Here is a 15,091-nt window from a genome sequence, read left to right as displayed (position 1 = left end):
ACCTCTGCCGGGGCCCCGTCTTAAGATCAGAGAAAGGGGGGGGAACCCCTGAGAGCGAGAGCGAGCGCATTCAGGGGCCCCTGAATTACGCTTGTCTGTTCTCAAGACACATTCATTGTTTTCGCGTTCTCGAAGGGACTGTTGGGAGGAGTGAAAAGATGAATTACAATCCGATGAAAAGAGTGGGTGTTTTTTAATTTATTACCAAGTTAAGTTTTCTGACCCAGCTTGAATTTTCAAACAAAAATTATGATTATTACATCCAAATATCTGACAAAAAGTTTTCTTTGGAGTTATGTAGTGATGCTAAACCTGGTATTTTGAGTTTGGCGATGTTAGACATTCCACCGTCTCCGTGTTTGAATGTAGACACATTATGTGGCTCCAGTTTATAGGCCGTGTTCGTCTTCTCTGTTGCTTGGCCAAGTGTCAGTTTTATACCTTTGAATAATGTAAAAATGCTTGCATGTGTCTTTACTTCCATCTTTGGAGAATAGTATGTCTTTAGTCTGCTTTTGGTAGTATCTGTAAAGCCAGACTTGGCTTCATTTGTATTTTTGCTCTGTTAAACCCCTTTGTGCACTGAACTTGCCACTGTTTAGAAATGGCAGAAATCTGCAGAGCACAAAATGATTGACAGGTGTTCTTGTGTTCTGGTGTGTCTTTGTAGCATAATGCTGCCGTGAAGACAAATGTTTTTTTTTCAGGACACATTTATCTAGTATTTAATATTATTGACATAAAAAGTCCCCATAAGCGTTACATTAAAGGAACAGTTCACTCAAAAAGGAAACTTTTCTTATTATTTACTCACCCTCATGCCATCCCAGGTGTATATGACAGATATTTAAATACTGGAAAATGTTGATATCTTAAAATCTTGTTGTTTTTTTCATGTCATAAGACTATGTTATTTGTAGGGATGCACCGAATCCAGATTTTTTAGGTTCGGCCGAATCCCGAATCCACCTTTTAAGATTCGGCCGAATCCGAAACCGAATACCGAATCCTACTCGCATCCTTATTCCAACACAGTAAAACACATTAATAAAGTAACAAACGTCCACAGCAGTGTATTTTTCATTTTATTTAATTTTAACTGTACATTATGCCAGGATGACAAGTTGGAAAAACTATTTTGACAATTACCATAAGCCTATGCATAATGAAAGCGATGCGTTGCGACACACTCGTTTTTCCAATAAGCAAGCAGCTCCGCGCTGAAAACTATATTTAACTTTGAGTGAGAAGCTCCGCTCGTCAATGTCAGTCTTCACACGGCCGTCCAATTACAGTGGAGGAGGGGCGGGACATTACCACAGCAACCAACCGGCTCACAGCTGAAGCATCACAGCTACCAAGCGCTCGGCTGAAAAACAGCTGGCATTTGGGGTCCTCAAGGCATTTTCAGCCGTGTGTAAAAGTTTTGGTGTGTCCAGCTGACCGAAAGAAAAAGCTCATCTCCACGTCAGCACCCGATGTGTGTAATCAACGGCTGCGTGACGTCGACCAGCGTAGCGCAAGTCTAGGGTTCGGTTCGGTGGAAAAAAAATCTAGGATTCGGCCGAACCCGAACCCCGCCAAAAAGCCCAGTATTCGGCCGAATCCGAAACCGAATCCTGGATTCGGTGCATCCCTAGTTATTTGGTAACAAGAAACAGAAGAACCAATGAGATTTGAAGTTACCAATATGCACTATTTTGAATTTAGCGCTGCTATGCATTTGTTTTGGTTGCAGTTTCCAAAAAAGTTTTCAAAACCCCTCTAAAATTATCTTGACTGGCTAAACCCAGGCTGGGAGTCAGCTTTAAACCCAGGCTGGGAGTCAGTCCGCTTTAAACCCAGGCTGGGAGTCAGTCCGCTTTAAACCCAGGCTGGGAGTCAGTCCGCTTTAAACCCAGGCTGGAAGTCAGTCCGCCTTAAACCCAGGCTGGGAGTCAGTCCGCTTTAAACCCAGGCTGGGAGTCAGTCCGCTTTAAACCCAGGCTGGGAGACAGTCCGCTTTAAACCCAGGCTGGGAGGCAGTCCGCTTTAAACCCAGGCTGGGAGACAGTCCGCTTTAAACCCAGGCTGGGAGTCAGTCCGCTTTAAACCCAGGCTGGGAGTCAGTCCGCTTTAAACCCAGGCTGGGAGCCAGTACCGGCTTAAAACCCGGCTGGTAGCCAGTACCGGCTTAAAACCCGGCTGGTAGCCAGTACCGGCTTAAAACCCGGCTGGGAGCCAGTCCGGCTTAAAAACCGGGTTGGGAGCCAGTCCGGCTTAAAACCCGGCTGGGAGCCAGGCCACTAAAAACCTGTCTGGGGGTCCGCTTTAAATACCGGCTGGGAGCCAAGCCACTTTAAATACCGGCTGGGAGCCAAGCCACTTTAAAACCCGTCTGGGAGTCAGTCCGCTCTAAAACCAGTCTGGGAGTCAGTCCGCTCTAAAACCCGGCTGGGAGGCAGTCGGGCTTAAAACCCGGCTGGGAGGCAGTCGGGCTTAAAACCCGGCTGGGAGGCAGTCGGGCTTAAAACCCGGCTGGGAGGCAGTCGGGCTTAAACCCAGGCTGGGAGCCAGTCCGGCTTAAAACCCGTCTGGGAGCCAGTCGGGCTTAAAACCCGGCTGGGAGCCAGTCGGGCCTAAAACCCGGCCGGGAGCCAGTCGGGCTTAAAACCCGGCTGGGAGCCAGTCGGGCCTAAAACCCGGCTGGGAGGCAGTCGGGCTTCAAACCCGGCTGGGAGGCAGTCGGGCTTCAAACCCGGCTGGGAGGCAGTCGGGCTTCAAACCCGGCTGGGAGGCAGTCGGGCTTCAAACCCGGCTGCGAGGCAGTCGGGCTTCAAACCCGGCTGCGAGGCAGTCGGGCTTCAAACCCGGCTGCGAGGCAGTCGGGCTTCAAACCCGGCTGCGAGGCAGTCGGGCTTCAAACCCGGCTGCGAGGCAGTCGGGCTTCAAACCCGGCTGCGAGGCAGTCGGGCTTCAAACCCGGCTGCGAGGCAGTCGGGCTTCTGGGAGGCAGACCGGCTTAAACCAGCTAACCAGCTTAGATTTTAGGTTTTAGCTGTTTTTTAGTAGGACTGTTATATACCTGTCGCAACACACTTTTTTACTGCTTTTCTACACAGCTCAATGAATGACTGTTTGTGTTGTTTCTGTTCGTGGCCATATTCAGGCAGCGGTGTTATCCTATGTTTGCTTATTGGTAAAAATGCAGCACGACATGATAAGATGCATCTCAGGAGAGGAAAGGGTGGTGGTGTTTTCACGCTTGGTTTCATAGCTGGCATGAGGTTCGATAAGAGCGTGCATTGGCAAAGCGCTCGCCATCGTCACACAAAATCGTGGCTGATTGCCTTGTTGTGTTTTTGCTTTCTGTCAGTTGTCCTCGCCGCCTCTTTTATCTTTAATTTTTCCTTTCTCATAGGCCCGCGTTAGAAGATATTTGCACGGAGCTTGATTTTGTTTGCCTTTTAGGGATGATTAGGCAACGCTGGATCGTATATGACACATTACAGATGTGGTTTTGCGGCGTAATCATAACATAATTTTCCCAACTGCGATCTGTCATTTACTAGCACAAACAGTCATTCATCTAATAGGCTATACATGACCTGAGTAAATGGATACACTCACACACATGACCCAGTACTGTATGAACAGGGCATTGTTTCTGTTTAAGAAGGCATGAAACTGTTTAATGCCCTGCAGAAATAACATTGTTGCGCCATGTATGCAGTTTAGTACTGCATAAAATACAAGAAACTTTCTTTTAACTTTACACCAAAAGTGTTTGTTTTTTGCATGCATGATTGCTTTTGCAAAATACCTTTACTTTATTATTGATGTCTGTTTACTGTTTGACTACGCCCACAACCGACTAGTTGATCAGTAGAGGTGTAATAATACATCGCTATGGATTGGTGCGTCAATTACATGTCTTACGATATGATGCATCGATGCCACACATAAAATATCCATATGAGGTACCTTTATTTTGACACTCTCCGCGTCCTCATTCCTTGACGTAACGTCCATCTACGCATTTCCGCCAAAAAGGGCATTTTCGTTTATTTACGTGCGCTAGTGTCAGCAAGTAAATGCAATGCAACAACAAAGCGGTTGTAGCAGCGAAACCACACTGAAAGATGTTGTGACTGCTATCCGACGCAAATCGTGGCTTTGAATTATTATTATTATTATTGTTTTTAAGAATTAAACGTTTATATATGTTGGATGCATTTGTGAGTTGCTAACTAGGCTCGTAATATTAAAGTATTGTTAAATTAACCGAATCGTAATTGCAACAAGGAAATGTTTGATGGATTGGCAAACATCGCATCGTTGGCGGAAATAATCGATACTGTATGGTATCGAAATGAACACCCCTAATGATCAGCTAGGTTATTTATTATTAGTAAAAACATTTTTTTTATTATTTTGTTTCTTTTTGCTACAGTGCAATTAAGGTAAAGTAAGCGTTTATTTTTTATTGTCTTGTTTAATGTAGAGTAGTAGTTGTTTAGCTTTTAATTTGCTTGAAAAAAAATTCATACTAATTTGAAAGCTAGTTAAAACCTTTTGAAAACGATTACTTATTTTTTATATTTAAAGGCGCTCTAAGCGAATCTGTGTGATGTCACTTTTTGTTGATGTTTGAACTGTTTTCAAACAAACGGAGCGTAGCTAACTCCTCCGCCTCCCTTCTGTGCTTTCATGAATGCGCCCAACCCCCACCCTCAAATACTTCTTGTCGTTTATTGGTTGGAACACGTTGTTATGGTTTCTGTTTGTAGGTTTGGCCACTTTGTTTTTATTGCAGTTTGTGGAGCCTAGGTTGTCTACAGAGGTCGCTTTTTTACAATTTGATCAGCGGACAGGCAGCAAGCAGATAGTGAGGAGATGTTTGCTGTATGTAACAAAAAACGTTTTATGGTCTAAAACGCGTAAATTCGCTTAGAGCACCTTTAACATGAATTATTAGGTTAGCATAGCTAATGCTTCTTGAAACAGTTAACAAAAGCTGCTTAATTTGGCTGGTATGACTTTTTTGTGCGTGACAAGATTAGTTAAGCTAAGTTAGTGTTCTTGTACTTGGGTTTAAGTGCTTTGTTATGCTTGTCTCACATCAACTGTTTCAAGCAAGACAGGCTCTGGAAAATGTAGCTTCTATTCAGCTTGGTTTAAAAAAAAAACACTTCTCTTTGTTTAGTCTGTTTCCAAATCTATGTTGTTGAATCTTGAGTGCCTTCTGGTCAATATTTAAACCCTTGCGAGCTCTATCTTACACTGTGAATGATTGTTTTTGACTCTCTTATTGTTTGCGTGCTGTACTTGTTGAAAATGTCTAGATTCAAACTGCGTGCCTTGTTGTTTCCACTGAGCAAATTAAAACCAGTTTGACCCATGCCTTGCTTACTTTCTCAGGTACATGTATTGGACGGACTGGGGGGAGGAGCCAAGAATAGAGAGGGCGGGCATGGATGGCACCAGTCGACAAATCATCGTGCAGAAGGATATATTCTGGCCCAATGGATTGACCATCGACCTCGAAGAGCAGAAACTTTACTGGGCCGATGCCAAGCTCAGCTTCATTCACAGGGCCAATTTGGATGGAACCGGCCGGTGAGTATTTTATATGGATTTTTTACATTCTCGTCCTCTATTTATTTTCTCATATTATTTTCCCTATGTTCAGATTGGGGTTGAATAGTATGACTTTGTGGCGCAATCCAAACAGTTGATATTCGCTCAGCTAAAGTGCAAACATTCCCCGTACGGAGTCAGCACGCAACCCCCATCCGACTTCCTCTCGCTCCACTCGTTCTAAACTTGAGGTGACCTCCGCGCCATTTACCGCCGTAACATGATCCCCCCTGACATTAAGGTTGTGATTCGGACACCCGAGCCAAAGATTTACAAATGCTTTGTGTATGTAGGGTTTCAAAGCAGCTTCAATAAAGAATGGTATGTCCAAACCATGAGATTGGCATTGCTTGTCGATTTGTGGGATTGGCGAATAGTCTAACCAGACCTGGAGACCAGGAAAAGTCTTTGCTAATAGATAAACTATTAAAGTGAAAAATGGTGCAAGAGGTTGCAAAATGTTGGTTGCCTGTGTTTCATATTGGCATGCAGTCTTGTGCATTGACTTTGAGTTTTTAATGAGTTCTGCTTGGCCCACTTAAAAAGCGAATGCATTGCAACTGGCAAGAAAGCCAAAATAGGGCAATGGCAACCAAATCTCCCACAAATGATGTGGACAAATTGCTGGTGCTTAATTTAATTAGTGGTTTACTATTCCTCATGCTTTTCATTTTAAACCCCAAGTATTAAACTTTAGCTTCTCTACAAACTTAAAAGTTTGAAGAAGGTCCCATTTTGTCTGTACTGCAGGTTTGTATGATAGATCAAATCACGCAGCTTGTTAAAAACACATATTCAGTTATTTATCTGATTGTATAGCTGTCCTTAGCAGTCAAATTAAATCTCATACACCGAAGGAGAAACCTGTGCTATATGCAGAGACCAAAATATTTTTTAGGCCGTCCACACAGAAATGCGTTTAGCTTTATCCAGATCAGGGGTCTTAATTTATATTCCTCTATATTGAACCTTAACACAATTATACCTTATGCTTAGGGGTGTAACGGTACGCAAAAATCACGGTTCGGTGCGAACCCCGGTTTTGAAGCCACGGTTCGGTTCATTTTCGGTACAGTAAGGGAGAAATGCAATCATTAAACTGCAGGTTGTTTATTATTATAAACTTTTTTTTACAATTTGTTTACACTTTTTTTAAACACTTTTTATTAAAATATAACATATAAAATATATATAAAATGAAAAAATAATAAATAAAATACTACTGCAAAGTTCTTTTTTACATTATTTTATAACAGAAGGTAACTCTTTTCTTAACCTTCTCTTAAACTTTTTCTACTAAAACCTTGAACTAACAAATTCAATTCCTGAATACATTTATGAACTATTAGCCTACATTTTTGCCACCAAAAAAATTCTGTTTTGATTTATTTTGGATTGTTTAACTCACAGTATTGAATTGGCTATGTACCATCTCTGTATAAAAATATTATTACTGCTCTATGTGTAACTGCATAGCAAGCAACATGATGATATACTTATTATACACTCATTTTGAGATTAGTGAGGTGCATACATAGCCATCTTGGATCTTTTGCACGTTTCTCCTAATCTTTGCTTGTGTCGTCAATGTAAGCTTTAACGAACCCCTCCGCAGCTGAGTGACAGCTGAGTAAGCCCGGGTTACAGCTCTTCTCTGTCCCGACCAGCTGATCGCATTGGCACAATGATATGATTGACGTGATGTGCAGATGAAAAATCTGATCACGCATTCCTTATTCTCGCTGTCACAGAAAGCGCGTCTCATGAATGCGTAGCAACGAAAGACGCGCATCCTCTCACGCACTTTTGAAAGAACAAAGCAGCGCGTTGACACGCGTTTAACATGCGCTTTTAGATACGACACGTAAACGTTTACATCAATAATCAAACGGATATACAACTAAGTAAATAAAAATCTTTCTGCGGGCCGAATTATGTTATATGTTTGACAGAAGACTTGCGCTGAACGCGGAGACTTCCGCCACTTAATATGTTCGTGCGGAAACGCACGTATTATGTTCCGCACAGGCGCACACAAAATGCATTCGGCCATTCGGTGCACGTGTGCACCGTGCCGAAAGCCCTGAACCGAAACGGTCCGGTTCGAATACACGTACCGTTACACCCCTACTTATGCTTATACCTTACCCTCTTTGTATTACCAAATAATGCCAAAATCATTCATAAATCAGGGTTCCCATGGGTCCTTGAAATCCTTGAAAGTTTGTGAATCTGGGAAAAAAATACAAGGCCCTTGAAAGTTTTTGAAAATATACATACATAGGTACAGGTCATTGAAATTGCTTGAATCTATTTTATGCAAGACGTTTTCTGGAAAAAAAATCCATATTATTCCCTGTGTAGTGTAGGATAATATCATAAAGATTCTAGACTTTTTAAGCACACATCCTAAACTGTTTGCTTTAAATGCTTATATCTTCTGGTTCATACCAAAATGCTTTTTTGCATAGTTGTGTTTGACACATGAAAACGTCTCGGGTTACGTATGTAACTGTTGTTTCCTGAGAAGGGAACAAGACGCTGCGTCTCTCTTGTCATACTTCCTGCGTCCCTTTAACGCCAACCTTTGCAATATTTCAAGATTGCAATATACATCCTGGCTCCCGCGTCGCCTTGTGTTTTTCGTAAAGCCTCACCATTGAATTTGATATACGCATTTAGACGCACTTACCCCTGAAGTGTCACTGCAGTGACGCAGCGCAAGTTCCCTCGAAAGGGAACTGTAACAATGTATCTTAAAAGGTAACATGATGTAACTTTGCTCTCACTTGAAATGTGTCCCCACATTTAGTCCTTGAATTTGAGGGTATAGGCCCTTGAAAGTCCTTAAAAGGTCCTTGAATTTGAAGTTTACCAAGGTGTGGGAACCTTGCTTACATTTCTTCGACGGATCAACATCACCAGTTTTGGGGCAGTTGCTGCTCGCTACTCTCATTTTTAGACATCTGTGTGCCACTACATTTAACAGAAACTATGCTGTCACCATCGCGGCTTGTTAAAAAACTGATTCATAGGCATTTCATACACGGTACGTGGCACGCCACGGTTGCTTTTCTCGGCACCTGCCGTGAAAAGAGCCACGCTTGCCGAAATGGCAGGATTTTGGGGTTCACAAGCATCGCGTGCGGACATCTATGCTCCGCCTGTGAAATTGTCCTTGTTTAGCCGCTTTCCATATATCTCCTATAGAAAATTAACTAGACACTCGCGACTGCCGTGTCTCGCCTGAGTTTTTTTTTAAATATGTAAGCTTAATATTTAATAATACTGTATCATCATGCGCGCCAGATTGGACACCTTTGTGGGTAGGGCTGGGTATTGGCAAGCTCCTCCCCATACGATACGTATCACAATACAAGGCTCACGATACGATACGTATCACGGTACGATACAATTCGCTGCATGTTGCGATACATTGCAATAAAAAATAGAGCTGAACACCTGCAGCTCTTTGAAAGCTGCAGGTGTTTTTAAATTTTCTGCCATTTTCTCATTCGCTCTAACTTCTGAGACATTGGCCGAATGGCCGTATATGGCAGACAACTGGACAGTGACAACTACAGCAGCGGCAGGGGACGTCATTTGACGCACACAGAGGGATTTGATGTTTTAAAAAATATCGATAGTAGAGATCAAAATATCATGATAGTTAGCTGTATCGATATTTTTGCACAGCCCTATTTGTGGGTCATGTTTGGCCTGTGGGCCGTATGTTTGACTTCCTTGGATCTGGCGTTTTGGGAGCCTGAAACCCCAATTTTATTAAATACAGGTACTAAAGTGGATAAATCTGAGCACAAACCTTTGCAGATTTGTCTATACAGCCAATCTGTATATTTTGTTATATGATGATATCATCACCCCAAGTCTTGACCCTACCACTATGCCACCTAACAGCGTCACATAGTTTCGTGTGCACACCGATATTTCTTTTTTACAAAAAATTTGAACGAGGAAAACGAAAAACTCGGATAGGGAAAGCTCAGCCTTTGTGTGGATGTGGCCATAGTGACTTCCAGAGGAGTTCCTGTTTATTTTCAAGAAATGATTAGCTTTACTTTTTTACCCACGTTGTATAACCTGAAAACCAATGATAGACTACAGGGATTTTCGCAATCGTTTATTCGGCTTCAGAAAAGACTCAGTTTTGAGTAATTGCATTTCTCGTGATTAAGTGGTGCGTGTGATTTATTCCGGTCTCGTAATGAAGCTCGTGGCATTAAGCCATTTAAGGTTCCGCTGTCCTTTCGCAAAAATTGGCCGAAGAACAAACGCTTTCTATCCATGAGTCTGTTTACTGTCGCCCTAATGTAAATTTGTAAGCGCTTCGCTTCAAACGTTTACCCTGGGCCGTTTTAAAATAATAAAAGCCTGGCTCTTGCGACACCTCTGTTTAATGGCTGTTTTCGTTTGCCGCCTTCAAAGCCCCAGACGTTACCGAGAGTATGTCAAAAGCTGTGAAAAGTCTGTTTGTAATTACGTTTCGAGAACGCTGACCCCCTGTTCTGTAGCTCGTCACACGCTATTAAAGATCGAGGGGTGAACAACATGTTAACTGTAACTCCTCAAACACGCTCATGCACACCCCCACCGCCACCTCCCCAGGAAAATTTATCCCCTCTCATCCCACTATAGCTCGGTGATTGATGAGCGCTCCTTTTCTGAATAGTGCTGAATTAGGGTTCTGCGGCCGGCACGGCTTTGATCCACTTACATTTATTTATGTCCGCTGTCGGCCTGGTGCATGAGTAGGCCGTTGTTTCGACCAGACAAACTCGATGCGCTTGCCTCAAATAGACTCTCGCTTTTCGAGGGAACTTCACTTAATAAGGGCAGATGTAGCGGGGTCAACTCCCTGCTAACAGCCGAAACAGATGCGGTTTACAGGTTGATGACAGCCTGATTTGTTTAATTCCCCCCTAAACCCCCCGGAAAGAAGTCGTGAAGGCTTTCATAGTGGTTACTCGGTATTGCACAATCTCCAGATTTCCCGAAGGCATGTTATTCGGTTTTAAATTTACTTTCTGCGTAGTGCTTGTAGGTTTTTAAAAAATGTCTGCTTCCAAAAAGGTGCTTCACATTGCCTTTATGTGGACACTTGATATGTATGTGTTTGTTTACTTTTGTGTACAAAACAGGGAGCCTGTCGTTCAAGGATCTCTCACTCACCCGTTCGCCCTCACGCTGTACAACGAAACGCTTTACTGGACCGACTGGCAGACGCGCTCCATCCACGCCTGCAACAAGCACACCGGAGAGAAGCGGCGAGAAATTCTTAATGGGATTTACGCGCCGATGGACATCCAGGTGCTCGGCTCAGAGCGACAGCCAAACAGTAAGTCCCCTACAAACACGACACTGATTCTGCTGGTTTAAACCAAACTTGGTTTTTGGAGAAAATACACCTTTGTAGATTTCCACAGATCATTCTTTAGGGGGTAGGGTTATCCCAGTCCCAGACTAAAATGCTACCTAAATTAAAAACACACTGACATATCTTAACCTATATCAGTGTCATTGTTTGGTGCACACCAGTATTGTTTTTTGTAAGGTTTGTAAGTGAAAACTACTAAAATGTCCTAATCCTCGATTCATCTGGAAAACCACCCCTAGGTGTTTAGCAAATATTCATCTAGCTAAGTGTAACTGTGGGTTCACACCAGATGCGAGTTTAACAATTTGCGCGAGTAGATTACATACAAATTAATGCGAGACGCGATTAGACGCGTCATCGTGTGGGGCGATGCGAATGACGCGATATGGGCGGCACGTCTGCCGCAAAAACACGCGCTATTCGCCTCAAACGCGTCTTCGCCCAAGTTGAAAATATTTAACTTGAGCGAAAATTTCGCATGACACGAAGTTAAATCCCGCGAGTAGTCTAGAGCGAGTAATGCGGTTCCCCACGTTTGGTGTGTAGGTAGCATAACGGATTCAGATTAATTTAACAAATTTTACCATTTTAAAAAGGTCCCGTCCTTTTTGTGTTTTGAAGCTTTGATGGTTTACAGTGCGCAATATAACACGTGTTCATGTTTCACATGGTATTTTTCACACAATTTACTTATCTGTATAGCGCCGTTTTCACTGTCCTAAAAATCTAATATCGAGTTCTGATTGTGTAGTTTGTTTAGTGTGTTGTGATTCGATAGCAGCTTAGCTTGCCGTTAGCTTAGCTGGCGACTGATGTATTCCTGTGGGCGGAGTTTAGTCAAAAAACTGTTCTGCTGACGTCATTAAAGCAGGAAGTAGAGGGCTGTAGTGCAAACCGGCCGTTCGTTGTAGGCTTTAAAAGGGGAATTCTGTTAAAGAAAATATATCGCCTGGCAGTGAATTTTGAGCTTTAGCATTTTCTTCAGGTATTATTTATGCTTAAACAGCAACATACACACTAACTAGGGTTTACACAATGGGATCAGAAAGAATGTGACTTTTAAAATACTTTAATCAAATTTATACACGCTGAATAATGTTTAAACCCAAGTGGTTTATTATAAAAAGGTTTTAAAGGAACAAAAAACAAGGTGTAGAGGCTTGGATAATTAAGTTACTTTCGGGAATCGACATGCAGTCCAATGCAATCCTTCACATTCCCCGTTTAATTTTTTAGGCTCCGATTTCAGTGCGTACTGTAATGTGTCTTTGTAAAAGTTTGGACCTTTTGTCCCATGTGGCAATCTAGAGAGAGCGGTTCTCTGGGAACGAAATTTTTCAAGTGTCCGGCATTCCACTCTGAGCAAATAAACATAGCGCCTCACTAGAGACAGGGAACAGTCCCAGCTTGAAGCAACCCCCACATTAATCTGTGGGGGTGTGGATTACTCCGAAACATTTAACAGCCTGCAAACACAACTAGGTAAGTGTTTGTTATGATAAAGCTAAGATAATAAAACACTTGGAAATTGGAAAATCTAGAGAATTTGGAAGGACCCTTAACATTTGCACTGCAAAAATATTTTTCTTTATCAGTGTTTTCCTTATATTGTAGTAAAAAGATCATTATTAACATCATTAAAATGTTGTATACTGTACAGTGTATAAAGGTTTAAAAGGGTTCTTTGCAACGAGGCAATTTAAGAACCATTTTTAGGGTCCCAAAGATCCTTTCAGGTTTTAAAAAACACTTTTTAGTAGTTTTTTCAACTGCAAAGAACCTAAAGTAGTAAAAACGAAGTAAAATATAAATAAAAAATGTGTCATACGATGGAAACACATTTTCTCTCTGTAACTGGAATCTAGTTTAAATAAAGTTTTAAAATATTAATATTTTTCTTACAAAATCACATTTATCATTCTTTTGAAGGCCTTTATTAACCCCCTGAAGCCATGTGGATTACTTCTGTGAAGGATGGATGCATTTTTTTGGGCTTCAAATCAGAAGCACCATTTACTACCATTATAAAGCTTGGAACAGGCAGGACATTTGAAGAGTTTCATTGCAAAACGAGATAAATCCATTTTTTTACATTTTTGTCAAAACATGTTTATTATTATGTTATCATGTTATTATTTTGTTTTATGGTGCTACTTAGCTGTACTTTTTAAGTTATGAAGGTTTAAATCAAAACAAACCAACTGCAGTTCAATTTAAATTAATTGGAATGCGCAACCAAAAAACGAGATTTCTGAACAATTAAAAAAACGGTGGTTATCTCGTTTTGCAACGAAACTCTTTCAGATGGTGTTCATCTGAAAAAAGATAATCATATAAATCGAGAATAGCTTGAGAGTGAGAAAATCAGGAGATAGTTTTCATTTTTGGGTGAACTATCCCTTTAAGAAACATTTTTTAAGAATGTAATTGAATATATTTAAAGAAAAACACCACGTTTTTTCAATATTTTACTATGTTACCTCAACTTAGACGAATTAATACATCTCTATCTTTTTTCAATGCGTGCACTTTTAATCTTTGTACAGTGTGTCGTGAATGTGTTAGCATTTAGCCTAGCCCCATTCATTCCTTAGGATCCAAACAGGGATGAATTTAGAAGCCACCAAACACTTCCATGTTTTCTCTATTTAAAGACTGTTATATGAGTAGTTACATAAGTATGGTGACACAAAATAAAACTTTTGTTTCGGGCCATAGGAATGTATGGGGCTAGGCTAAATGCTAACACTTTCAAGAAGCGCTGTGTGCACACATTGAAAAAAGATATGTATGTATTCATCTAAGTTGAGGTAAGAACAAAGTCAAATATTGAAAAACGGTGGTGTTTTCCTTAAAAATCCAAAAAACAAAACATTTGTTAGGTTCTGGGATTACCAAAACAGATTACCAAGAAGAAAAACTTAACTAGATATACATTATATTCTTATAGTATATTTATCTTTATGGATATTTAGACTTTTTACTAGAAGCACAATAAAATGCAGATGAAGAAAGTGTTTTCTAAAAATCTGATTTCAATCTGTAGTCAAGCACTGTGTTTTTCACTTCATCTACCAAAAAATGCCTGTATTCTTTGAGTTTCCTCGCGTGTCCTTGGACAATGTGTTGAGCAGACGTCGCATCTGCAAGCCGACCATGTGACTGGATAACAAATGCTGGGTCAGGGGCGTATGTGTTGTTTTCCCAAGCGTACAGATGCGTCTCGAGCGGAGACGGACCTGGCGGAAATGGAAAAACCTGTTACAGGAAATGGATTGTTTTGTCGTCACCTACTATTGTTCAGAGGTTGCTGTTTTGCTGTTTCTTTCCTTAAATCTGTCGTCTCAGGTGAAAAGATCCCGACCTTAATGGGACAAATAACATGTTACGCAAGCACAATCTCAAATGGGGATTTCCAAAAATAATGCTCAAGCCTTGCTTATTTATGAACCAGACCTGTATTTACAATGACATTCAGTTCAGTGGATCATTAAACGCCATATCTGATGAACTTAGTCGAAACGGGATGAGTATGTAGTGAAACGTTCACAAACCCTTGTTTTTTCTGGTCATAATTTAACCGAGAGGTCACGCAGTAATGTGTGAACCGTCAGTTTAATTGCTTTCCTTCTTATCTTTCACTGCTCCACAGTTCAAACTCCATGTAGCGAAGGAAACGGAGGCTGTTCCCATCTGTGTCTCCTCTCTCCCGTGCCGCCCTTCTACAGCTGTGCCTGTCCAACAGGAGTTAAACTGAAAGAGGACGGGAAGACCTGCAAACCAGGTGACTGCTGGAACCATCAATTTTACACCTTACATTAGGAAAAAAGATATAGTTTCATTTTCTATGAAATCTATTAAGAGCAATATAAGGTTTTGGGCATACAATTAGATTTTTATTAACTGTGGCCATTCATGAGCTGGTTTTGGCATCCTTCCCCACGCAAGAAACGGTGTTTGACAGATTTAACAACTTCGCCCTGTATCCCTCTCTTCTGATTTAACCAACAGGAGTTATAAACTTCTTCCCTGATATCTGACGCATTCCCTCCTCTTCATTTTTGTACGTTTGAGTGA

The 15,091-nt window shown here is 41.5% G+C and overlaps 1 protein-coding gene across 1 annotated transcript in view; it reads left to right on the top strand.

Annotated features, from left to right (window-relative positions):
* Positions 1–15,091, top strand: part of lrp5 (low density lipoprotein receptor-related protein 5) — a 75,420-nt gene that overhangs the window by 14,175 nt on the left and 46,154 nt on the right. Inside the window, exons 4-6 of the mRNA XM_055192036.2 lie at positions 5,401–5,598; positions 10,779–10,975; positions 14,667–14,798. Of these exons, the coding sequence (XP_055048011.2) occupies positions 5,401–5,598; positions 10,779–10,975; positions 14,667–14,798 (527 nt within the window). The remainder of the gene's footprint in view (positions 1–5,400; positions 5,599–10,778; positions 10,976–14,666; positions 14,799–15,091) is intronic.

Source organism: Misgurnus anguillicaudatus, chromosome 6 (assembly GCF_027580225.2).
Source record: "Misgurnus anguillicaudatus chromosome 6, ASM2758022v2, whole genome shotgun sequence".
NCBI classification, from domain to species: Eukaryota; Metazoa; Chordata; class Actinopteri; order Cypriniformes; family Cobitidae; genus Misgurnus; species Misgurnus anguillicaudatus.
Note: the sequence above shows the minus strand (reverse complement) of the source record. Positions and strands in the feature narration are given on the sequence as shown.